The sequence below is a fragment of the Thamnophis sirtalis genome, unplaced genomic scaffold (assembly GCF_051295495.1).
Source record: "Thamnophis sirtalis isolate CommonGarterSnake01/CBP01778 unplaced genomic scaffold, rThaSir2_p1.2 scaffold_4, whole genome shotgun sequence".
NCBI lineage: Eukaryota > Metazoa > Chordata > Lepidosauria > Squamata > Natricidae > Thamnophis > Thamnophis sirtalis.
Genome location: NW_028261384.1, coordinates 37,220,975 through 37,248,902, shown reverse-complemented (window position 1 = coordinate 37,248,902; position 27,928 = coordinate 37,220,975). Strand labels below are relative to the sequence as shown.

At 34.8% G+C, this 27,928-nt stretch overlaps 1 protein-coding gene across 3 annotated transcripts in view; it reads left to right on the top strand.

Annotated features, from left to right (window-relative positions):
• The window catches only part of CRPPA (CDP-L-ribitol pyrophosphorylase A), a 50,800-nt gene that overhangs the window by 4,443 nt on the left and 18,429 nt on the right, over positions 1–27,928 (top strand). For all 3 annotated transcript variants that reach the window (XM_087712756.1, XM_014076227.2, XM_014076234.2), the window contains exons 2-9: positions 7,353–7,632; positions 16,589–16,738; positions 19,715–19,819; positions 21,863–21,908; positions 25,185–25,282; positions 25,707–25,796; positions 26,766–26,858; positions 27,350–27,472. In XM_087712756.1, coding sequence (XP_087568882.1) covers positions 7,353–7,632; positions 16,589–16,738; positions 19,715–19,819; positions 21,863–21,908; positions 25,185–25,282; positions 25,707–25,796; positions 26,766–26,858; positions 27,350–27,472 — 985 coding nt within the window. The remainder of the gene's footprint in view (positions 1–7,352; positions 7,633–16,588; positions 16,739–19,714; positions 19,820–21,862; positions 21,909–25,184; positions 25,283–25,706; positions 25,797–26,765; positions 26,859–27,349; positions 27,473–27,928) is intronic.

Sequence of the window (27,928 nt, the reverse complement as noted above, 5' to 3'; positions counted from 1 at the left end):
TTTAGCTTTAGTAAGAGCATGGGCAATCCATTTATGTTATCTTGTTGTCAGATTCCATATACTACCAATATAGTTCAAGTAAAGATTATCATTTCAAAAGTTTTAGCTTTTGTTGCACAGTCACATTTATATAATCCACTATTTTATTTCAAACATAGTAAGTACAGGGCATTGTGAAACATGATTTGAAGAAGTATTATAACTATTACATTTCCAAGAAAATGATGTCTTAGATTGTCCTTTTCTATACAGGCGCAATGAAGTCCCATACATTCTAAGCAGTTTTCATCCATAGTTTGACCTATTGAAACTATTGCTATGGAAGTGAAAATATTTTCCCATTATCTAGGCAATATAAGAACTTCTCATTCTTTATTCCATTTCTTAACTTCCAAATTTCAAATTAATTGATTGGTAAAACTATAAAAATAAACAGTAAGTCTTCTAGGTTTAAAAGATTTAACTAATTGTTTTAGTATCTCTGGTGTCTCTGAAAATGCTGCTGGCAAACAATGTTATTAGCTTTGTAGCTGTAAAAATTACCTGAGTTACATCTGATAAATGAAACAGCTGGTCCTCAATCTATAACCATAATAATGGTTGTCTGCCTACTGCAGTCGCAAATGGGGCTAGCTGTTAAGTGAGTAAGTCTTCATTAATGACGTCTACCCGCCCCCCCCCGCTCTCTCTGAAGCCCTTAATAAACAAATGTGTGAGTTGTTAAGTGCGGCATAAGATGCTTAGGTGAGGTGTTGTCCTGTCAGCTGGTCAGCATGCATGTGCGTTCTGACCAGCTGACTGCGGCCTTCTTTTGAGGCCATTTTTCACCCTCCAGAGACTTCAGGAAACCTCTGGAGCGCGAAAAACCGGCCCTAAGGGCAAACCAGAAGTTCAGAAACAGACTTCCAGTTTGCTCATAGGGCCGGTTTTAGACCTCCGAAGCGTTCAGGGGCCTCCAGGAGGTGTCCCTGAAGGGTCTGGAGGGCAAAAAATGACTCTATGAGCAAACCGGAAATCACTCGTAAGGTCATTTTTTTGCCCTCCAGAGCCTTCAGGGAAGCATCCTGAAGGTTCCTGAAGACTCAGGAGGGCTAAAACTGGCCCTACGAGCAAACCGGAAGTCCTGAATCTCCTGAAGCCTCCAGAGGGTCTCCGGGAGGGTGGAGGAGGCTGTTTTCGCTCTCCCTAGGCTCCTATAAAGCCTCTGGATCCCGGGCAGGGTGAAAAAAGCATGCCAGAAATGGAGGGAAGCGTTGGTCATGCATGCATGCATGCTGGGGTCATGCGCATAGCATTATGGATGTGGCACGCCCACGCTTGACTCCCCTGCACTCCCCCCCGCTTTTGGCACACAAGCCAAAAAAGGTTCACCATCGCTGGCCTAAGGACATTAAGAATACTGGTGGGAACCTATAAGAGCCCAGCTTGTGATCTATTGCCTATTTCCAGGGGAAGGGGAAGTTATCAAGCAACACCACTGGGGACAGTCCCTCTTGAAAGAAATGTATTTTAAGCCAATAAATGATCATCATCTTCCAGGCTCTTACCTGAATTTGAGCATGCCTGTCTCAATTCTTAACTGGGCATTGGAGTTCCTTTGGGTGAAGCTAAAATGGCTTTCAGGAATTTGGTTTGTATGGTTTCTAGCAAATCTTTTTTTTTTTTTTTTTTGCAAGGATTCCTGTTTGTCCCCATATAGAATTTGCTCCAATATTTTGGCCTTGAAAAGTTTTAAGGCAGCAGGTACTAACTGCCCTATGCCTGTGTAAAAGAAGTGCTTAGTTGCATTTGAGGACCTATTGGCTGCTTGCAATGTATGATACAGGTGTGCCTTCCATGTCCCTTGTGAGTGAAAAACCACCCCAAGATATCTAAATATTCTAACCTTTTCCAAACTATGCCTTCTATTTTCCAGAAGTATTGGCTAGTCTTTTAGCAAAAATTAAAATTTTTGATTTATCAAAGTTAGGGACCAGCTTGTTTTGCCTGAAATAGCCAAGTGTTGCCCTAATTTCTCTCTTCAGTCCTACAGGAGTTTGTGAAATAATAGCGGCATCATTGGCATATAGGAGAATCGGTATTTTGTGTTGTGCTAGTTTTGGAGGATACAGATTAGGGTTCTGTAAAAGATTGATCAGAGGGTTGATATAGAACCGGGATGGTGAACCTATGGCACGCGTGCCACAGGTGGCACGCGGAGCCATTTGTCAAGATATGTGAGGCGCTGCCCCATCAGCTCGTCAGCGCGCATGCATGTGCTGGCCAGCTGAGTTCACCCTTTTTAAAGCCATTTTTTGCCCTCCCCAGGCTCCAGAGGCTTTATAGGAGACTGGGGAGGGTGACATGAGTCCCCGCTCGCTCCCCCCCCCCGAGGCCCCCCTGGCGGCTTCATGAGCTTCCCTGAAGCCTCGGAGTGCAAAAAAACCAGCCCTATGGGCAAACCAGAAGTTCACGAACGGACTTCCGGTTTGCTTGGAGGGTCGTTTTGAGTGCTCCGGAGGCTTCAGGGAAGCCTCCTGAAGGTCCCTGAAGTCTCCTGAGGGCCTTCAGAAGGGTGGGGAGGCTGTTTTCGCCCTCTCCAGGCTCTTATAAAGCATCTGGAGCCTGGGGAGGGCAAAGAAAGCATGCAAAAATGGGAGGGAGTTCCTGTAGTGCACGTATGTGCACTGGGGGATCCCATATTGCATTATGGGTGCAGCACACCCGCACACGACTCCTGTGCACTCCCCCCACTTATGGCATGTGAGCCAAAAAAGGTTCGCCATCGCTGATATAGAGGTTAAAAAGGGAGAGGGACAGGATGCAACCTGCCATACCCCTTTTTGTACCCTTACTAGGCCAGTTAGAGTCCCTTGAGGATTGCACCTCACTTTCAAGGTGGAATTGTCATACAAGTTTTATATAAGGAAAAGGAGGCATTTATCGATAGTAGCGCATTTTAATTTCTCCTGGATATTGAATCAAAGGCCTGTATTTTTGTACTAGATGGTGGAGTACCAGATGTGATCCACCGTAAATCTTCCTTCTCTAAAACAAGCTTGTTCATCTTTGATTATCTCCCCTGAAATTAGCCAATCCTGAAGTTTATAGTTTAGGTGTTTCGCCTACAGTTTACTAATAATGCTTAGAAGACTAATGGGTCTGTAATTGCCTGGGTCATTTCTATTACCTTTTTTATAAATGGGTATGATCGCTTCTCAGTCTTTTGGCTAAGATCATGTGTAGAAGCTAAGAAGTTTTCTAACTCTCCATGTTTGCCAGGGTATAAGTTCAATGCAAAATTATCTCAAATCTAATTATGTTTTAAAGTAATTAATCTTTTAATTTCAGACCAATTTCTTTTCAGTCATTTTTTTTGTTGGCTGTGTTACAGCATGCTCAACTTTTTAAAAACAAAAGTGACATCTGGAAAACATGAATCACACCTTTTCTGCAAATTTAGTACAAAGTAGGAAGTTTAAGAATATTTTTTTCTCAGAGAATAAACAAGTTGAGATATTTTTTTAAGTATTAGTGATTAAAATATGCTTAGAATAATGTATTTATTATATTATAGCTTTTCTTTATTTCCAATTGTTTTGATAAACAAATCAATTATTTCCATTACATCCTGCAATAATGAAGATCAAAGGGTTTGTGTAATGTTTTTGTTTTTCCACATGAACTGCTTGAAATCTTTTTAATATTTTGGAGGACCACTTAATCAAAGTATATAATTTAGATTTTAATAAATGTACTTTTCTAATGTAATGAATGTGCATGAACTGAATCGTTCATGGAATGAGAGGGTTCAAGGACTGAGAAAATGTCTATAGTTTCCTCACATCCTGGATTTGATCATTTGTTTCCATGCTTCCCCTCAGGATGCCACTATAGGGTAAGGTGACCAGACATCCTGCTATTGGCGGGACAGTCCCGATTTTTTAAAATTTGTCCCGTGTTCCGCGGCATTTTTAAAAAGTCCTGATTTTTCACGCGACCGCACACATGGAAAGAAAACATTGTGTGGCAGTTTGCAACTGCTGCACAGTGATTTCTACTGTCACAGGCTCCAGAAGCTGGGGAGGTCCTTTGCAGGCAGCTAGAACTGGGGATTAGTGGTGTGGGATCAGGACTGCAGAGCGGAAGGCTGAGCTGGGCGAAGCGAGGTGTTTTTTTTTTTTTTTGAGGGGGAAGTCCTGGCTCGGCTGCGGCTCCGGTCCCCGAAGTCCAAAGGGCTCCCCCAAAGCCCCCAGTGCTCGGTCCCGGGCCAAGCAGCTCAGCCGTCGCAAGTTTTTTCCCCCGCTTCTCTTGGGCGCCGCTCTCCCTGCAGCCATGCCGGTCTTCCACACCCGCACCATCGAGAGCATCCTGGAGCCGGTGGCCCAGCAGATCTCCCACCTGGTCATCATGCACGAGGAGGGCGAGGTAGATGGCAAAGCCATCCTGGATGTCACCACCCCGGTGGCCGCTGTGCAAGCAGCCGTCAGCAACCTGGTCCGGGTGAGCCGAGGGGAGGCAGGAGGGGATCCGGGTGGGAGAGGCCAGCGATGGGGGTGGCTTTTGAAAGGGTTAGGGGGTGTTGGGGGAAGGCAATCAGGGGAAGGCTGCTTTGCAACCGCCAGCAAAGTCCCGTCTAAACTTTTTGGTTCGCCCTCCCCAGCCCGGAGCAGACTGTTCTCAGGAAAGCCGGGTTCTTCCTCCCTCCCTCCCTTCTCTTCGCTTCCTCTCTTTCCCCTTCCTTCCTTCCTTTCGCTTCCCTCCCTTCTTTCCTTCCCTCCCTTCTTTCCTTCCTTTCTTCCTTCCTTCTCCCTTTCTCCCTCCCTTCCTCTTCTCTCCTTCCTTTCTTCCTTCCTTCTCCTCCCTCCTCCCCTTCCTGCTTCCCTCCTTCTTTCCTTCCCTATCTACCTTCCCTTCCTTCTTTTCTTTCTTCTCCCTTCCTTCATCCTTCCCTCCTTTCCTTCCCTATCTACCTTACCTTCCTCTTTCCTTCCTTCTTCCTTCCTTCTTCTCCCTTTCTCCTCCCTCCCTCCGTCTTTCTTTCCTTCCCTACCTTATCTTCCTTTTTTCCTTCCTTCTCCTCCCTCCCCTTTCCCTCCCTTCCTTCTTTCCTGCTTTCTCTACCTTACTTTCTTTTCCATTCCTTTCCTTGCCCTCCCTCCCTTTCTTCTTTCCTTCTTTCTTTTATTCACTACCTCCCTACCCTTCCTTCCTTCTCCTTCCCTCCTCCAGAGGAGAAGCAGCTGCTTCTGGAACTTCCTGAGAAGTTTCCTTGCCTGCTTTTCTCCTTCTCAAATGCCTTCCAATGACTGGCCAAGCTCTCCTCCACAGAGTCTCTTTCTTCTGCCTGGGAATGGAATGAGGGGGTTGTTCTTGATTAAAACTTTTGCCGCCCAGTTCTGTGGCTGAGGTGAAGCCGCCAAAGCTCCCACTGGCGCCCCCGCCCGTGGCAGCGGTGCCTCCCTCTATGCTTGGAGCACCTGAGCTGGGCACTGCATTACCCCTGCCCCCTCCTCCTCCGCCATGCTTTTGAGGAGCCATGAGGCCGCGGGAGCCAGTAGGAAGGTGGCGGAGGGGGCGGCAGCAGGAAAAAAAGGCTCCGTGGCTTCTCAAAAGCATCACAGTGGCGGAGGAGGTGGCAGCAGGGGTAACGCAGTGCCCAGCTCAGGTGCTCCAAGCAGAGAGGGAGGCACCGCTGCCACGGGCGGAGGCGCCAGTGGGAGTTTTGGTGGCTTCACCTCAGCCACAGCGCTGGAGGAAAAGTTTTAATCAAGAACACCCCTGTCCATCCGTCAATGGTGTCCCACTTTACTAATGTTAAAATCTGGTCACTTTACTATAGGACTTTGCATGCCAGAATATCTAGACACAGGGACAGGTTTTTTTGTCCTTGTGCCATCACTCTTATGAACACTTAATCCTTACTGTATTGTATTATGTCTCAGTATATTTACTCATATTATATGATTATAATATTATTATTCTCTTCTCACCTTATCTACTACCATCTTATTGGTACAATAGTATGATTATTATTAATCTGTTGCTTTGCATATACATTGAGAACCTCTGGAGTCAAATTCCTTGTGTGTCTAATCACATTTGGCCAAATAAAGTATTCTGTTTAGATAGTATTAGTTTGTGAATTTGGATATTATGTTAGTCAGCTTTAGCCTCAGATCAGTTTCAACATTCTTAGTTCCACGCACAAAAACAGGATGCTTTGAGCTTTTCTGCTGACCATGTCAATAGAATTGACAAGAGCAACACAGTTTACGCAGTGCAGTACTTGCATTAGTAGGAAAATATAAATACCACATTACAGACGCAGAATTTGTGAAAGAATGGGGTATACTGTCTTTGAATCACCTTTTCAAATTCAAATTAACAAGTTTTAATATATATTTTTAAAAAAACCACAGTTCTTCGTTTGCTTCAGCTGTGTTTTGAAAATATGTATAGTTGCATGATAAAATGTTAGTTTTAATGTGTATTTTATGCTAGTAGAATATTTATCTTCACATTTTAAAAAATCCTTTTTTATTAGAGTTTGAATATATAAATCTGGAGCACTCTTTTAATATGATAATATGTGCCCTAGATCTAAGATATAAACAGGAGATAATATTAAAATACTGTATTAGGAAAATTTGCTGTGGAATTATCAAGTCAAGTTTCCTATAAATTATAAATAATTGTATTATATAATCATAAATTATAATTATATTGACTAATAAAATTCAGCAGGAACAATTTTTATAATCACTAATAAACTTCAACAATATATATATATATATATATTTCTATATTTCCTTATTAGATTTATATTCAGATTCTTATTTAGGAGCTCAGTTCAGGTTAACTAGGCATGAGGTAGATTGGAATTAGATTGTCTAAAGTCACCTAGTTAACTAGTTAGGCTCAGATTGGAATGAAACCTGAGTTTTTAGATTTCTAATCCAACACCTTAATCAAAATAGACTTTAAATTTAAATGTTATCTTTGCCTTGCAACTTCCTCAACTAACAACCCCATGGAAAACTTTCAAGATGAATCTGAAGTCATAAATGTAAACTACGATTTGGAAACGGAGATTATATTTCCATCAAAATTAGTAAAACATAGTTATAACTACAAGAGGTTTTTCTACTCTAGTCATAATCTTATTACTAATGCTGCAATTATACACTCACTGAATATATATTATAAATTATACAGTAAATATTTGTTCTATGTATTATGGTGAAAAATAGACTAAATGTATAGGCAAAATTTGGAAGCTATATTATATATTTATTTCCGAATAGAATAAAATTTAAACATTACGTTCCAGGAAGTTTTAGACATTGTATTTTTTCTTCAATGTCTTACAGAATCAACTGGATTACTGATGTTGTTGTTGTGGTCTCTTCAGAGAATATTGAAATAATGAAATCTATTATTAGAAAATACGGCCATGAACGGACAACGGTAGTGGAAGGAGGACTAACCCGTCACAGATCTATTTTCAATGGATTGAAAGTATTTGGAAAAGGCAATACATTCTGTGCCTCACTCCAGAAACCAGAAATAATAGTAATCCATGATGCTGTCAGACCATTTGTTGAGGAAGATATTCTTTTTAAAGTAGTTATGGCTGCCAAAGAGCACGGGGTAAGTATTATAAAAGATCTGTAATGTTGTACTAATAGTAATATTCAGTTTAGTCTATCAACCTTATATTCTCCATTAATATGCATAACTAAAATTATTGACTAAGATTAAAAAAAATACTCAAGATACAAATGTTATGTACCCATGGCAACTTTTAATTTGCTTTCTTGAATGGATAAGAGTTGCCAGTACAAATTGGGCACATTGCTTTTAAAAATGAATGGATCTTAATTCCAGTGTGTAGTAAATTATGTGGAATGGGATACAGAGAAAAATACCATTGGAAGTTAAAACTCTTGTGCTTGCTTTGTAACCTTTGAATGTTAGCCACCTGAAAATACAATTAACTTCAGTAAAATATATTAAAATTTATTTTAAGGGTTTAAGTCACACTTAAATATATAGCAAAATGTTTTATTGCCTTATCATAGTCCATCTAAAAGTTTAATAAGTAAAGATTGTTTAATTTTTTATACTGTAAATGGTTAAATCAATGAAATACTGAATATTGAACTTGAATCTATTAATAGGATAGCTAAGTAAGAAATGCCTTTCTTTGGTGAATTTCTTTATTTTATTAAACAAAGAATCAAAAATATGTTATGGATGTCAGAAATAGTTAACATAAACAGACATAATTGAAATAGTTATTACAATCAATATTAGCCATATTTATTTTTACTTAATCTGTTGCATTTTCACATAGTATATCAGAACATTCTAAACATTTATCCGAAATTATTCAGTAAAATCTTTTTTTCTTCTGTATGAGGAATCATTACTCAGTTACACTGTTTTAAGGAAGACACCAAAAGCTGGGCTTATGGGTGGGTGAGTAGCTAAGCAAGAAGGAGCAAATGAGAGAGGCATTTGATAGAGTAAGAAGAATAAAAGAAGAACATGATCAGTGTCAGGGTGAATTTGATTTAAATTACTAATGTATCTTAAATAGAAAACTATCTTTAGATACATTTTACTCCAAAAACATTTTCTTAAAATAAAATTGATAAAATAAAATAAAAATCTGATTTAAATAAGAAAATCGGGTTTAAATTTAAAAATATGATTTTTTTAAAAAAAATCATCACTTTTTATCCACTCTGATCAGTGTAAATTAAAAGAGAAACACTAATAATCCTTTTGACAAATTAAAGAGCCATTTTATAAATAAGAATAGATGAAGATTTTACAGTATTATTGGTAAAAAGAATTATTTAATTAACCATTTGAGTAAATGATAGAAATACCCTCATGTTATCTAAGATTCTAGGAAAAAAATAATTGAGACCAAATATAAATTTCAGGATTATGGTAATGGGATTTTAAAGTATATTTATCTCCAGAAAGAATTTAGAAGAAAATACACAATTTTTTTTATTAAGGTAACTTTTGCACTTTAAACGTTTTCTGAAAACAAAAAAATAAATTTGTGATTTATAGGTTTGATAATTAGAAAGGAAAGAACTGAAAAGGACGAAACCATGTCATAAACTTAACTTGTGATGATAAAATATAAATGCATTTATAACTGCTAGAAAAAAGATTGAAAGCGTCTTGTGTTTCATCTTTCTACCATGTATTAAAATTAAAATGGACAGTGATTAAGATATTTGTACATATATGTATACACACAAATGTTTGTATACATGCATGTATGTGTGTATGTATGTATATTTATGTATATATCCATGATGGTGAACCTATGGCACTGTGTCCCAGGTGGCACGTGAGCTATTTGTTAGGGCACGTGAAGCGCCAAATGACTTCGGCCTTCATTTTTGGGCATTTTTTGCTGAGGCTTCCAGAGGGCAAAAAACAACCCAACATGCAAACCAAAAGTTCGGGAACGGACTTCAAGTTTGTGTGTTGGGCTGTTTTTCTCCCTCTGGAGGCTTCAGGGAAACCACCTGAAGACTCTGGAGGGAAAAATGTAGCAACCCAAAAGTCAGTTCCCAAATTTCCGGGCTGCCCGTAGGTCCATTTTTCGTCCTCCGGAGGCTTCTTTGCAAAGCCTATGCATAGCTAGTGCCTGCATCCATAGAAAAGCAATATAAATATTCTCTTTTTTTGGCATAGTAAACTGGAGTGTCATCCTAAATCCTTCTTTATTGATGGCCACTTAGGAAAAAAATATACAAAGCCTATTCTGAAACATGAAGTGAGATGAATGAGAAATCTACATAAATATTTCTTTGTTAAACATTTTTATGAAGAGTAATTATTTCCTTTTTAAATTATGTACTTAGACTTCCTATTTTTTTAAAAAAAAATCTTGGCTGAAACTTAACATTAAATCACTCATGCAACAATGATATTGTAAATTCAGATTCTGCATACCATATGAATAGCATAATTGTATGAAGTCCTAATGTTCTTGAAATGGCAATTGATCAAGTAGGATATTTCACTTTTTAATTCCACTTGTCAGTAGAATAAATTACATTATTATATTTACTAATCAGTTTGTTATGTGCCTGCAGGATTCAAATGTGGAGCTTATGAGAACTACTAAATTATGCCCTCGTAAATTAATTATATGAAACAATCTCCTGTTTGTTAGAATATAGCTTTGTAACCAATTAAATTCCATTTATGTTTTGAAGCAATTCATAATTAAACATACATTTCTAGAAACCCATTTTTTGTTGCCAATACAAGTTGTGAAAGGTAGTGAATACAGAAGAAGGCAGCATTCCAAAGCCCCTAGCAATTTTGTATTGCTAAAAGTTTTAACAGTACCACAAGGAAAAAAAATTTCGGCACTTTAAAAAAAAAAAAAAAATTGTCAATCCTGGGACCAGGAGTTTTCTTAACTCCAATTTTCTCATGAAATCTTATAACTAAAACTTCAGCTTATTCTGTTATAACTTCAGGAATAAGTTAATATCATGCTAGTGCCTTTTCCTTAAAACTTGGATTATTATTTCATTAATGGCAAAAAAAGGTGAAATGGGGGTGTTTTGACATTCAGATATAGTGCTAGTATATGATTAAGACAAATATATAAAGATATATTTTTATATGAATGTTGATTATAAAAATATCTGTTGGGAGATTCAAAGAAATATGCTACACCAATGTTCCAGTTTTAACCATAATGTTTATGCAGCGATAAAACTTGGTCCATTGCCAGTCTTTTAACAGAAAACAGATTAATAGAGTTGGCAGGTCATTGGCAGGGTGTTGGTCATCTAGTCCAACCCTCTGCTCAAGCAGGAAACCATACACCATTTCTGATAAATGGCAGTCCAATCTCTTCTTAAAAGTCTCAAGTGATGAAGCGCCCACAACTTCCGAAGGGGTTGGTTGATTTTTCCCACTGTCAGAAAGTTCCTCCTTATTTCTAGGTTGAATCTCTCCTGGTCAGGTTCCATACATTTTCCAAAGCACCTGAAAGCCAGACAAGGAATACCTTTACTTGCTTTAATTGATGTCTATTTGTTTGTTTCTCATATGCTAAATACAATATATATTATACTTATGGTAGTAAGTATAATATAGCCACATTTCCATCAAAAAACGCTTGAAGTCTAATAGTTAGAATTTTACATTATTACAAGAATAATATTCAAGCTTTGAGAAAAAACTAAAATACCTTAACTATAAAACTATATATACTCACACACAGAGGTGGGTTCCTACCAGTTCGCACCTATTCGGTAGAACCGATTCATCAAATCTACCGAACTGATTAGAAGAGGTTCCACCAGTGGACCCGGAAAGCAGGCCACACCTACAGAAGAGGTTCCAAAATTTTTTGAAACCCACCACTGCTCACACAACTATACAACTGTTTCTAGAGCTCTGTGTTTATGAGTTTATAGTAGTTCATGAACTGAATTAGTTGCTACTTAAATTATATTTACAGATTTATTGAAATATGTTCATTTTAGCAGTTTATCAACATTTATCTTTTAAAATATTGTGGGGTTGTTGTTTTTTGCTCAAAATTGTTAGGGCTTCATTTTGGAATGAAAATTAGGATACAAATACATAAAATGTATACTCAAGCCTGCTTTTCATGGATATCCTAGCTTTCTTTCATCTATACCAGGCTCCAGGGATGAAGCATTTCCAACACAATTAGTGCATGTCATTTCACTGAGAAGTGCAAGACCATAAATGATCAACAGCCTTAAGCTATGCATCTTTTTTCTGATTTCCAGGAAATCAGGTGTAATTGGAAAGCAAGCTACTGTTGCTACAGAAACTTGCAGTAACATGTATCTAACAATAACTCAGCAGCTTTTTTTATGTTGGTCTATAATAGCAAAAAGAATTTTTTTTGTATTAGCTATAGAAAATAAATCTTTTTCACATGTAATAATAACCAGAGTTCTAATTTGGGCTGATTATGATCGTACTGAAATTATAGTTGAAGCTGCTTCATTAATCCTGCTTGGTTTTCCTGACAGTGGGACTGGCTAGATCCGTGATGATGAACCTATGGCATGTGTGCCAAAGATGGCACACAGAGCCCTCTCTGTGGGCACATGAACCATCGCCTCAGCTCAGTTCTGCCCTGTATGCATGCTGCCTCCTACCAGCCAGATGATTTTTGGGTCTCTGCCATGCATACGTGGGGGTGGGGTGCATGCTTAAGATGCACGCACATGTGCGGGGGTGGGTCATGTGTGCACATGTGTGGTGGCAGGGCACACACAGGGACGCACATGTGTGGGGTGTAGGGCTCACATGGGTCACATACGAATGCATGGGGGTAGGGCGCACGGGGCGCACGCACACACATTGCATTATGGATGTGTGCTTTTGGCAGTCAGCGCCAAAAACGTTAGCCATCAATGAGATAGATAAACCTGGAAGGCTCTATTAATTTTATACTTAAATTAGATTCTGAAGGAAAATCTGTAAATCTGCTTGTACTGCACTCTAGTTGCATTCTGTCTTGAATTTACTTCTAGAGTTTCGTTCATTGGACAAATCTCTGCTCTTGTTTATTAGAGTGATGTGCAGTTGTTCAAATTCAAAGAAGGAAAACTGTCTTGGATCTGATAAGGATTATGGTACACATCAATGGCATTTTAAATATAATGACATTTTAAATATAAGGACCCCAAACAGAGAAAAACTTAGGTCTAGCTAAACAAGATCTAGATGTAAGCCAAATTACAGTTTAATGTTTACTGCTAATTTATTTCTGTCTCACCCTAGCCTTTAGTTCTTAAAAAATATAGGTATTTCCTTATGAGAAAAAACTATAGAAATATGGGGCTTTTTAGGAAAAAGGCAGTTTGGGAGATATATATATATATATAATCATAGTCAAGAATGCAAGTAAGGACTGTGACATTGATGCTATTATACATCTTGGCACAAATGATGTGTCCCAAAAAGATGTACTTTCTGTGAAGAATAATTTCCAGAGTTTGGGGTATAAACTTAATAGTGTAGATTGTAGGCTTATCTTTTCAGAGGTTTTACCAGTATATAAGAAACAAAAGCAAAGGGCCAGCGTGTAGCAGAGTTTAATGTGTGGCTAAAGAGTTGTGTAAAAGGGAAGGCTTTGGTTTTATTAGTCATGATGCGTGCAGCTGGTCCAATGAAAAACTGTACAAAAGAGATGGTTTGCACCCATCCAAGAAAGGGACTGAGTTACTTGGCATTAAATTCACAGATTTTCTGGATAAACATTTAAACTGAACAGCGGGGACAGAGAATTAATTGATACAGAACATTTTTGTCCCTAGCAATCTAAAACTCATAGGGTTATCAGTGCATGTAATATAGATGTTTGTGCAGGTAACATTATCACTCCTGCCGTCAAGCAAAACCAAGCATTTAATAGTGAGTGCCATACCATATGCATGAATAATACAAGTGGCAAGAAAATAGGGGCAATCAGGCATAACAAAGGTTATGTAGACAGTAAACACAGGGTCAATCAAAATGGACTCAAGTGTCTATACACCACTGCACAGAATATGAGAAATAAACAGGGTGAATTAGAAATTCAAGTAAATGAGGGCAGATACGATACTGTTGCCATTACAGAAACTTGGTGGAATGAACCCCCCAAATGGAACACACAGCTAGAAGGATTTAAATTATTTAAAAGAAATAGACCAAATAAAAGAAGAACGTGGAGTTGCATTATATATAAGAAATAACTACATCTCTACAGAAATAGAGCACAACAATGATGAGAACTATCTTGAATGCATTTGGGTCAATATTAAATGTTATGGGGGCGGGGGAATGACATTGCCATAGGTTTATACTACAGGCCACCCAACCAAGCAGAGGAGTAGATGAACTTTTTGCTAGTCAGCTAACTAAGGTATGTAGGACCACAATTGTAATGGCAGATTTTAACTACTGACATCAACTGGGAAATAAAGTCTTTACCAAGTGGAAGATCCAACAGGTTTCCAATGAACCTAACAGACAACTTTGTTTCCCAAAAGGTAGAGATGGGAACAAGCGGATCAGCCATATTGGACTTAATTCTCACTAAAAGAGAGGAAATGATAGAAGGTGTTGTAGCCATAGGAACCCTGGGGGCAAGTGACCTTGCAATATTGGAATTCAACATTATGCAAACCCAAGTAGTAGAACAAAGTCAAACTAGAGTCTTGGATTTTAAGAGAGCTAATTTCAATAAACTTAGAGAGCGCTTGGGAAGAATTCCATGGATGAGAATCCTCAAGGGGAAAACAACCCAAGAAGCTTGGGAAATTTTGAAAAATGAGATTACAAAGGCCCAGTTTTGCACAATACCAATGAAGAAGGAAAATAACAGCTCCCAAAAGAAACCAGCATGGCTGCATAAAGAACTCTCTGACAAATTGAAAGACAAAAGTATAAAAAGTGGAAAGAGGGAGACATAATTAAGGCACAATATAAGCAAATAGCCCAAGCCTCTAAAGATGAAGTAATCAAGGAGAGAAGCAACTTAGAAGTGAGGAGAAATTTTCTGACGGAACAATTAATCAGTGGAACAGCTTGCCTCCAGAATTGAATGCCCCAACACTGAAAATCTTCAAGAAGATATTGGATAACCATTTGTCTGAAATGGTATAGAATTTCCTGTCTAGGCAGGGGGTTGGACTAGAAGACCTCCAAGGTCCCTTCAAACTCTGCTATTGTATTGTATTGTATGTAAACATAGAGAGATTTTCCCCTTCACTCAAATTACCATTGTATATCTAATTATTAACAATAGAATGTTCACATATCCGTAATTGTTCACAGTATTTTCTTGCATTGAGAGTCTGAGATTATGCTTACTGAAAGTATATGTACTGTAATACTAGAACTTAAGCAAGTGACTATCCAAAAAGGGTCCAAAATAAATATGTGTGTGATGTCAAAGAAATAACAATGGGTTTACTGATCAGCAATATGGTAACATATAAATGTTGGTTCTGTAATTGCTGCTAATTAATTTACAAGTTTGTTGGTAATTAAAATAATTACAGAATCAATTTAATTCCAAAGAAATGGTATAAATCCAATGTGAATTTATACAAAATTCATTATACAAAATATGTACTTTCTGAAAAATAACTGAAATATTTAAGTCACATAATCATGGTTGCTTTTTCTTTGAAGGTGGCATTTCTAAAAATGTAAAAGAGGTAATTCTTTAAGACAGTAATTCTTTAAGACAGTTCTGCTAGCAGAAGTGGTAATTACAGTTATGGGTAAAGCATGTTGATTATTAGATATATAATTGGTGAAAGCATGGATGTCTGAACAGATGTACATGTTTCTACTTGTTGCAAAAATAAGTACACAGTTAATTCTGCTTGAATGTAGAATTTGTAATGAATTTGTTATGAATGTTGTCAAATAAAAGTTGTTTCAATTATGTAAATTCTAGTTCCAGTTGGCAGTGTTCTAACAATAAGAGGGACAAATAGTGGGCACAATTAGATAAATAGGGAATCTGATTAAATATTGGTAAACTAAAACCTTCCCAACAAAGTCAGTGATAAGATCAAGGTGATTTCACCCCTCCCCTTTGCTTTTGATCTTTGTCCTATGGTTTAAAACCATATTAATATGAATATTTAGAAGTATCAATGTTTAATTTGATGAAATGGACAATTGATGACATGAATTTGAAAATTGTTACATCGTTTTAATGTACTTTTGCATTTTATTTACGCTTGTAAAAATAGAGCTAAATTTTAGATAGGGGAAAAGCTTGTTCTCAAAGTTCTAACCACTAAAGTTCTATTGCTAACCACTTCCTGTAATTGGAATGTATTATTTATATCAATCTAATATATATTAGAAATTAATTCATAAGTTTCATAAATGCTTAGCATAGGATATCTATAAGCATATCATTTGACTAAATTAAGTTAATCTAATGTTCCGGTACTCCTTTACAAAGGTATTAAATCAAATTTAATAGTCAAACAAATGTTTTATAGTTATTTATCAATGAACCAGAAATGAAATGTTTAGCAAAGGAAAGGTTTTAATATAAGTAAACTATTTCACAATGATCATTATTATTGATAATGACTGATTCATATTTGATCATGTAATGTTGTTCCATTTGAAGGCATAGTCATCAATAATTTTCAGTATTGTTCAGAAAATCTTTGACACCCAAATTCAAAGAAACTTTGCCATACATTCATAACAGCATTCAATCAATATTAAGAGCTAGGGTAATAAAGTATGTCAATTTGATGATCAGCTTAATCAAGTAGTGATAATGAATATTCCATTTAGAAACAACAAAAAATATAAATAAGAGTTTAGATTAATTATCGGTGTATCATTGAATAATTTTGTTGTCTAGTGCAATTAGTTGATCGTGCATGAACTTGATATATAAATATTTTGTGCAATTAATTCTGGTGTGCCATTTATTCACATGGAATTCATCTGTATCTATATTCGGTTAATAGTGTATGTAAAGATTAAACTCTTTAATTTGATTTGACTTGTTTTAAAACTGACATTTTTTATACCCTAGGCTGCAGGAGCAATCCGTCCTCTTGTCTCCACGGTTATTGCTTCCACTACAGAGGGATGTTTAGACCATTCACTAGATCGTGCCAAGTACAGAGCAAGTGAAATGCCTCAGGCTTTCTTATTTGATAAAATCCATCAAGCATATCTTCAGGTAAGTATTTTGGGTTTTTTGCCGTCAGTGTAACAGTAAGAACATCTGGATTATTTGTATAGTACTAAATGCCATTTCTCACCTGAAAGCTCCAAATGAGTATTCTTTTAAAGAACAAGTTGTAGTGTTTCTTTTCCTTGGCTAGGGATTTGGCATGTGCTTGAATATAGGTAGATCTCAGGATAGGCAGCTTCCTTATCCTGCTACAGGATCAGACTACTATTTCCCAAGGATATGTCTACCTATTACCACGTGTATGTCATTATCCATCTGTAACTGAGGTAGCTGGAAGATGAAGGTTCTCTCTGAAAATGACATTTTTGTCACTTACCCTACTTCCAAATACTACACATAGGAAATTTAGAATGAATGAAACCAGTGGGAATGGAACTAGAAATGACATTGGCAAAGTTGTGTCTCCAATTGATTCTTATGGAAGGTCCCTTTCTATCCACTTTCTGACCTGTTTCCCCCCCCCCCCAATTCTCTTTTGGCTGAAAGGGAGGCAATATTCCTCCTTTCTGCAGCCCTTATTTTCATGATTGCTTTCTATCTTGTTCAAATCTATGGTTTTATGTCAGAGTGCACACAATTTAACTATTTTGAGACAACCCAGGAGCAAAATACAGTAAACAGTGGTTTGTCTTTCAAACAGTGGTTTATCTACAAAGAATATACATATACGTACTAGATACAATCAGGCAATCAATCATCAAATATAGCACGGAAGCTCGCACACACCCAGAGACATGCCCTCACAGGATCTCTCTTATATAGACAGCCTCTTAAAGTGATAACCCTTCTGATCCATTCTCATTGCATTCTCATTTCAGTTTATAGCCTTACAGCAGCTGGTCAGCTATTAAATCATCATTACCATCACAGTGTAAATTGCTCAGATAAATAGTTCATGGTGAATGATTTGTGCCTAAACTTTTTAAATTTGTCTTAGTGAATATAATATTATTTTAACAATATGTGTCATAAATTAAATAGGTCTTCCTCACTCAATTAAAACAAGAGTTCAATTCCAAAAACTAGAGAAAAATTGAATAAATGTATATATAATGTATTGATATGCCATAGAGAGAAGAAAAAATGATGGCTCCTTCTCTAATGGACTAAACAGAACGGTATTAATTTGAGATATATTATTCTCTCAATTAGAAAAGATAACATACTTAGAATTATTAATGAAATTCCAACCCATTTCTACCCAAATTGATATTAGATGTACAAGTTTGGTAACTGGCATATCCACAATCCACAGAGATCTTAAAATTATGGAATGGTTAAAGAGCATTATTGCTATTTCTCTAGGATTAAGACCTGAGGCAACATGATCAATTCCATGATAAAAAAAATTACAAAATTACAATCAAAACTACTTAAAGTATGGGGGCAGCTCAGCAGAAATAATTAAAAAGTAAGTAGCCTATCATTGGATGATGAGTAGCGGAAATCTTTATTAAATTGCACATAAGGATTCCTTCAGGAATGCTTCTCATTGCCAATTGATTTTAAAGTATGATAATGGATGCTTACAGAACAAGAGGGAATTATTCACAGAGACTCTTTCCTATAATTTAATTTTTTAAAGTCTAGTACAAGAGATCATCTTTTACAGCTTTCAAGACAAGCTACAACTGAAACACAATGGATAAATGATCATTTATCCATATCTTTCTTTATAAGTGCTTCAGTTATGGAAAGACTTTCATTTAGTGCATACAATTGCAAAAACTAAAAGTCAAGTATTTGTTGTTATTTTTAAGAGAACATTACATTTATATGTATATTTTAAGAGAGATTCCAGGATTACTTCCTATTAGCTATATTAAATGGATAAGTTAATGAAAAAGTTTTTATGGAAGGCTAAAACTCATTTCAATATTGGTCAAATTTAAGTTACGGCTGTGTTAGTGCGCATGCACACACAAAACACATACTTCAACAAGAGAGATTCTCTTTTAGCAGTCAAGTCCTGACAGCGAAAGGGCTGTGAGATAGACCAAGGAAAGACTAGAAGACTGAAAGAAATTTTGGGCTCTGTGTACATTTGGATTTTGGCTGCCAAGGTTCAAGCAGGTATTGAGGTGGAAAAGAAGGATTTTTAGCTCTTGCCAACTCAAATTTTGACCTTCAAAATCCAAGCATGCACAAGTTAGAAAGGAGTTCTTTCAGCCAGCTCCCAGAGACAAGAGGGAATCCTCTCAGCAGGTGGCAACAGCTTGCAATCTTCCTTGCAGATTTCCTCATTGATCTCTCATCATTGAGAGCAGAGAAGATTTCAAATGCAATTATGTGCCCATCGTTTTTAGCATATCAAATATGTTTAGATTCATACAGCAGGTGTCATTTCTGTATGTGTAAACACTTAAATGTTCTCTATTATAATGATAACAATTATAATGCTGAGCTACCACTTGACAGATGTTGATTAGTGCAATCAGGTTGCCAAGAAGCCAGATTACACTCATCTGACTATGCAGGGGAAGTTGTGTGGAATTTTGCAATGTTCAGAAGTGCATTATATGTGTTGTAACTTTGAATGGTCATTAAGCAACAAGTCAATAAGTTGCATTTGTATCCTGATACCATGATACATCATTATATTAATAAATATTTGATTGAAGCACAGTTACAGTTGTGGAGCAAAAAGAGGTTGAATTCCAAAGTGAGAGCTCAGCATTAAAATTGTAATCATTATAATAGGGAGCATTTAAGTATATATACAGAGCGATAAAACCTGCTGTGTGATTCTAAAAATATTTGAAATACTACAGAATTTACCTTTTTCCAGGAGAGTGAATGTACTGTGTTTGTAGCAACATTTTGAAAAGATTAACCAAACATAGAGAAGTATTATCTATTTTGTTGAATTTCTATATATATTTTGAAGATCCCATTACATATTTTAAATGACATATTTTATTTTTAAAATATTCTATAATTTGTTCTTTTTGTTTTCTACAGTGTAGTGATTATGATCTGGATTATGGAACAGAATGTTTGCATCTAGTTCTAAAATATAGCAATATAAATGCTAAACTTATTGAAGGACCTCCTGACCTATGGAAGGTAAGAACATTGCTATTGCTGCTTATTATTGAAACATTTTCTGATAATACAGAATTTTTTACAGGGTGTTAATGTCTAGGTGCTAATAACACTAACTATAATAAAACGTGACCATCTTATTAAATTTAACACATTAATTATGTTGTTTAATAAATAATGCTTATGTTTAATAAAATATTTCAGTAGAAAACCATCATCTTAAAAGAGAAAGCATAGAGGAGAATGGAAAATATTCTGGTAATATCAAACATGGCAGGTAGAAAAGCTACTAGAACAACACTGTGCAAGAGAATAATACAAAATATCACATAATGGATGGGATGGCTTTTTCCTTCTGTTTTGACGGGTAACATCAAGGAAGTTTTCTTTATAATTTAATCTATGCAATATCAAATTTGAGTTTATATAAAATTACACATTACAAGTAATTGTAATTTTCTGTAGCAATTATCAGAAGATATTTCATAGTTTATAAATTGCATGGCCTGTCATGTTAGTTTCCATGTTTCTTTTAATTATCTGATTGGGACAAGAAAATGGAAATGAACTACAGACTTTAGGAGTTCCATTAGAGAAGGAGGCTAATCTCCTAGTCTTTGCTACTGTATATTGAATATTGCTACTGTAACTGCGAGAATTACAGACTTTTTTTCCTCTGCTGATGATTGGAATAGTCCAACAACATATGTAGCCTTGGCAACAGCATCAACATTTGATGGCAAAAGTAGTTAAATAATCAAGTGCTGATCTTGCCCCTAACATGCATTGTCCATCTCAGGTTTGATTGGCACGAGGAAAAAGCAAGAATGGCAGTTGTATTTTTTCATTCTTGTTAAGGTATTTAGGTTGAAAATTATGTTGAAAGAATTACACAAACTTTTGAAGCCACCAGTCCATGGAGAGTACTACTATATATTGATTGTCCTATTTTGTAAATTTATATTGAATTTATTTTATTTGCTTTTCTATTAAAGAAAAAAAAAGTTGAACTATTAAAAAACCTAAACACTTGTAGATGATATTACCAGCACAGGCAAATTATGCCACTTCAACTCCCCAACAGAACACACAAGCAATAACTAAATTCCATAGATAAATTACATCCCAAAAGCAATTGAACTGGGGTTATATATAAACTTATGGTCTTATGAAGCTTCAGTTAAATTCCTAGGATTTTGTTCAGTAGCCCAGAATGCACCCAATATGCAGTCTTGAAGTTGAATTTAATGTGTCAAATATTAAGACTTAGGTCTGCTCCTCAGTTCTAATCTGAGGACTCAGAGTAATCGTTAACAGTACTGGCCTGCTGCCTCTGCTGAGGTCAGATAGCAACTAAATCTCATTGGCATCGAATCTATAATAGGGCATTCCTTCCACCTTTAAGCTTGCCTTTTTAATTCTGTTTTTATTATGCCCCTTGACTTATCGCTCTTTTTTTAATTATGTCTCTTTTATGATGTCCTTTCTGTGATGTCCTAAGATATAGTATGATCTCCCCATTACCACTAAATTATAAATCATACTAATTAAATATAAATTGGTTACTTTTTAAGAGTTGTTAAGTCACATACTAGGTTCCAGATACTTTTTTTGCCAACTGATGCAGTTGAACAATTATATACCTTGTTTTATTGTCTTTATTGTTTTGACCTGCTGATAATGAATTGTTTTGTTAAATTACATTCCTTTTTTACTGCATAAACTGATCAAAGAATGTAATAAAGATATTTGATTTGATGATATTATGCATTAAGATTATAATTTTCAGACATATCTCTGTTACTGAATGAATTATAATTACTCTATTAATTGTAAATTATAATAAATAGTATTGTTAAATGAAATACAAGTTCTTTGCAAGGAGTCAAAATTAATGTTCAATAGATTTTAAATGCTACAAAATCTTAATCTTTTAGAAAAATAAGATTAAGAAATTTTTGGAGGTGTTTACATATATTGTAAACAGTTGCTTTTGGACACTGTTCTGCTTGCAATTATTTATTAATATATTGATTGCTCTAGAAAATATTATTTATCCTTTAGGTAACTTACAAGTGGGATCTTTTTGCAGCTGATTGTTTAATCAAAGGTATGTGTTTTTCCTTGTTTCTGCAATTTACATATTTCCTTCTAGGCATTGGACACAGTCACCAATTCTTTTTGGTAACATTGCAGTTCCTTCTACCTGAGAGTGCTTTACAAATAAGGGGGGAAATTCCTGTATATAAAAAGAACATCAGTTAGAATAAAAAATTTCTATAATTATATTTGGTAAGTCTAAAAATATACTAATCAATGAGGGTTGTAGAATATAAATTTTGTTTAACATGTAACATTAGTGGGAAATGGTCAGTGGGTGTGAATAGCTGATGAATGATATGATGTATAGATATAGGCATATATGCTGCTTTTGTGAAGAGCAGAAACGCTATTATAATTATTTAGATCCCAATAGCAAATATATTGATGTCATATGGAGTGGTTCCCTTTTGAGTTTTTGAACAAAACAGAATTGTAGGTTTTTCTTTTCATTTCTTTAGTATTAGTCATATTTCTCTGTGAATGTAACTATTTAATAGATTGGCAATCACCAGTTAATATTAAGTTTGATGTTAATTTCAGAAATTTGCATAAACAAATAAAAATTTCATTGCTGGTAGATTAAGTTATTCCCATATAAGAGCAACTAGAAATTATGAAAAAAGCACTGAGTTATTTATGAGAAATTATTATGAAAAAAATTAAATGAAACAATTATGCAGGCTTCAGATTTCTGACCATCTAAGATATTTCTAAAATAATAATTAAATATTAAAAATGTAAATATTTTTAAATAATTTTAAAATTGAATCAACCAGACATTTTCATCAGATATTCTACAGTTTCAAGTTAATTCTACATTCTATTATGTATATAGAACTATATATTAACTGTTTTGAAAAACCTATATTAATTATTCATATGAAGATTGTTGAAAGATACATATGGTAATTAGTTTCCTTTAAGAGTAGTCAGTGAGGTAAATGCTATGTATTTCTGGGATCAAATTATCCAGATTTGAATTTTTTAGAGAATTACATTAGGGTCAACATTCAACTTAATGAAAATTTTAGTAACTAAGAAGTTTATTTATTGAATCATCTTAAATCTGGATCCAAACTGAATATTCATTGATAACAGATGAATCACACATATATCATGACATTATTGATAATGCTTTATATCATAGACAAATTAAAAAGAGAATTTATTATGAAACTTCAGCTGGAACATAACAATAAAAAGTGAAGAATAAGTAGATATTTGCTTTAGCATTCATTTGTCTTAATTATAAATGAGCTATAAATGGCATAATGGGATGGATGGATGGATGGATGGATGGATGGATACAAGTGGTTTCTGGGAAGGGTTGCTTATTTCAAATAGTTTTTGTGTGTATATGGTTGCCTATGATTTCTACTAAAATATGGATGGCCATATATATTTGTTAAATAAATATTACAACTAAATACTAAACAGAACCTTTGCATAGATATTTTTACAGGCATTTCAAATAATAGCTATTAATTTGTCCTGTTGATCTTTAAAGTAATTGATCAAGTCAACTGGAGATACATGGCCTAAAATAATTTAGAACAAATTAATATATCATATATATATTAATTATTTGAGCTCTGTTTGATACTTTGAATTACAAATGTAATCTTATCTATGCAAATGTAGAATAAGTTTCAAATGCTTGAGGAAAAAATCAAGTGTTTTCCTGTATGCAGAATAAACTGTTGATAAAGAACACATTCCATTCTATTAAATTGAACACTGATGTAGGTAAGAAAAACAAACAGTTTTATATATGATGATTTGGGGAGTTGATAATGAAACATCTGCAAGCCAACAACTAAGTTCAGAGAACACCAAGGACTCCATACAAACACACATACAAACTAATAACCATGGATTTTTTTAGTTTTTGTATTTCTTTTAAAATGTAGATTGGAAAATAATAGAATACTGATTTAATAAAAATAAGTCTTAATGCACTTGAAATAAAGCAGGTAGCAACTTGCTGGATGTGCAGACAATGTGGCGCATGTCTCTCCTTTTTCTTATATTATTAGTCTGCAAATAGGGAAACCTCATCCTGCAGTTAAGATGACTCATTTATAAAAGTAGTTAGAACCTGGATAGCATAAAAACATCCTGAAAGAATCTGTGTAAGGATTTCTTGCCTCAGGCTAACTATATCTTTGAACCTCTAGTTGAAACATGTAAGCTTGAAGATTTCAGTCTGCCTTTAAGGTAGTCCCTAAAATGTATATTTAAAATTAGGTGAAGAATTAATATTTTTGGAACTCTGATCAAATTCTTATGATGATATGACCTCCTGAATTCCAGTTTCAGCTTACCTTTTTTAAAATCACTAAGTCTTATGTTCACAGGGGAATTGCCAGCAGGCACTACATAACTTTGTATGTCCTGCTTGGACTTGTCACCTCGTCAACATTTTTTATGTAGTAAAATGATGCTGCTGAAAATAAAAATGCTCCTTTTACATGTTATCTGTAGTTGTTCTATCCCTCCCTAATCCCAGTTAGAAGAATATTATCCAGAGTTGCAGACAGAACCTTCATTAATTAAGTACGTATTAAAGGAACATTTATGCATTTTTTTCATGCTAAAACTCTTGGTTGGTAGGAAGACTTTTTATTAGTAGTTATTCTTCACACATAGCATAATTCAGGATAATCATTGGACAGTCAGTAAAATTTCTGTGTACAAAAACTTAAAAACAAATTGTAGGTGAATGATTGAATAAGTATAATATTGTGTGTTAAATAAAGCAACTGAATCCCTTGTTTTTATCTACAGTTGCAAGCACCCAAAAGAAAAACCAATAACTTTATTATACCCTTTAAACTCATTTATATCTTATTATAAAAAACAGTTTAAAAACAAAGTCCGCTACAAAGCTTATAGAATCTCTTTAATGTAGAAGTGAATAACCAATTGAACAGTGAAATACAAAGCTGTCTTCTGAATATCCATGAGTAGCAACCAGTTTTATGAATGAAAGACAAAACAGTCATGCCCAGAACAGATATTATTTTGATTCCTAGAACTGTTTTGTACAATTTATCATGAACAATCCATAATATATTCCCCTTATAAAAATTCATAAGATTAGCCAAGATTTTAAGCCTGGAAATGTCATTAATATTAATGGTTGTCATAAACAACATTCTGTTTTCTATATACACTGTGATTTTGTATAGGGAAATGAAAGGATCCTGGAAATGAGGTAATAGTAAAGAAAATGAATCTCCCCCTCTTTTTGTTCTTCTTTTTTTGAAATTGTCTTTGCTAGACACTATATCGCAGGGAGTTTGCATTATTACTGACATAGAGGAAGATGCTGTACAAGTGGGATTGCTCCTTAATGAAAAAATGAAGAATCACGTGAAAGTGAGTATTCTCAGCAACATGTAAAGCCAATATATAAAAGTTGCTGTTGGCCAATAACTCTTTGTGTTCAACAAGTTTATCACCTCCTCTGTTAGGTTTTATCACAGTTAAAATATCACAGGTTTTCTGTAATATTTCTTACATACCTTTTGGGTGGTTATATACATATATTATTTAATAAAGAAATAAATGTTGATCAGAAAACAGTCTGCAAAATGCTTTTTCTCTTCTGCACTGTGATACTTTATTGTTCTTTTTTCCTTTGAATAATTAAGTATTAATTATTACTTATAAATCATGCAAATAATACTCTATATTCTTCAGTAAACAATTTGTATTTCAGTTGAGACATGCAGTTTTAGCAATTCATTACTAAAAATGAATTGTAATGAATTAATTCAATGATTTTTATTTCTCTTTTCAGCATGTTAAAAATGTAGCAATCACCCTTCAAAAAAATGACAATCTACAAAATATTTTGTTAGGACAGTACTACAACTTTATTTGCATAAAAGTAAGTATTACAGAAAGTAAATAATAGTTTATGAGGGAAGACCACTTCATAATTTTAAAAATATTTTAGCCACATAATATTACTTAAACGTTTTTTCTAAATTTGTACTAACGTATATGTTAACCAAATTTTTACATTCAGAGAAGTGTGGAAATATAGCTTAAATTTGATATGATGCATTTTAGAGTAAAATGTTGTGTTGATCATTTTGAAAATATTTTGAGCTTAATTTTTTTCAAACTTGAAACAAGGCTAATATGAGCTTGAAACATTTTCAAAATGATTGGAAAAACTGAAAAGTCTGTGCACTGGAAATTCTGAATTCAGAATGTTTTGCACAACAGTAGCAGCGAGATATAAAGTTTCAAAATATGCTTTCAGTATCAGAGGGTGTAACTAATTCATCACATATGGGAAGACATCAAATTTATTAGCAATTTTAGCTTTTTTTTAAAAAACATGTTTGCACTTGGCTTACCTGGGCAGATTTATTGTGATCCAAATTATTTGAAGCTTTTAAAATAACTTTCTGAACAAATTGCTCTAAAAAAAAACCTGTTATATCCTCTGTAAGTGATGTGTTCATGATGCTGAAGACATCTCATCCAGACCATGATTCTAATATGAATGTTTTATTTTTTGACTATACAAATGACCTTAAGAAGATTACATTTTATGTTTCTTTCCAGTTTCTCTGATTCTATGGCTCAGAATGGCCAGAAAATGGGAAAACTAATTTATAAACAGGTTAATAATTTATATTATAGTGATATATGGAAGTCTAGAAAAAACTCCCATAGTTACTTGGGAAAAGAGAGATTTAAATCTTAATAGTACCTTAAATTCATTGTAGGTATGTACTGAATGTACATGAACTGATTCAGCGTGGCAATTTCCCATATTTATAAAAGAAAAGGAACATAATATATTTCAGGTTTCTAAAATGAATCTTATTTCCCTTTTTGTTAGAATAAACTGCCTGGCTTTGATGAAGTCTCACTGCTGGTAGACAAACTTGAAAAGACAGGTGCTTCGGTTTTGTACCCTGTTGTTCTCATTTTGGTAGGTTAAAATTTCTTCAGGTTTCTAAAATATTTTATCAGTCTGGTACAATACATTAATATTTTGTTTTTCATAATTGTTGTGACTTTGGTAACAAGTAAGAGATCTTGTAAAAAGGAAACCAAAATTATTCAACTAGTTACGTGGTTTTTTAATTTATTACTCTTCGAGAAGAGGGTTTTTTATTTTGTTGGATATTTTATTTGATTTCTTATTCCATACAAAAAGCAATAGTTTAAAATTCAGATGGACAATATATAAAAGAATTGATAAGATATAGGATTCAGTCATGCATGTTTGTTTAGAAATAGACTAGTCTTTGCATTTATTTCCTGGTTAGCATGCTAACAATTACAAGCAAAATGTACATAATATTTCTGAGAAAAAATATTTTGTCAACTGTTAAATAGCAATCACCTTTTCCCTTGTATCTATAGAAAATATAAACATTTCTGATAATAAATAATTTGTGATGTGTCTTTCCTTTGCAGATAAACATGAGTATTTTAGAAAATACACCTTTTAACAGTGGAATTGAAAGTTTTACTATACTTGCCAAGGAAGTTAAAAAGAAAAATATTTTACTTTATGGTCTCTTTATGCAGTATAAAAAGGTATGTGTTACAATGAGTGGGGAAAAAATCTGTATCAGTTTTTTGTAACATATAAAAGTAGTTCTTGGGTTATGATAGCAATTGGGACTGGAATTTCCATTGCTAAACAATGCAATTGTAAAGCAAGACATCGCATGATTATATCATTTAGCAACAGCAGTCCTGGCAGTGGTTACTATCATAAACCCAAGTCCATGTGGGTCATTAAGTGGGCATCACATAAAGGCAGTGTGTAAAGAGTTTGAGTTTGCAATCTTACAGAGGAGAGCTGTGAGCTGATACTAGGGAGTGTGTGTGGTGGTGGTGGGGGAGGGTGATAACAGATTCCAAGGCATATTTTGAGAATGTGCCCAGAACTTCACCCATACTTCCTACCAGTTGAAGCTTAAGCTTTTCTGCCTGTGATTGAGGTGGCAAGTAGTCATTCATAGAAATAAAAAAGGAAGAAAAGAATAA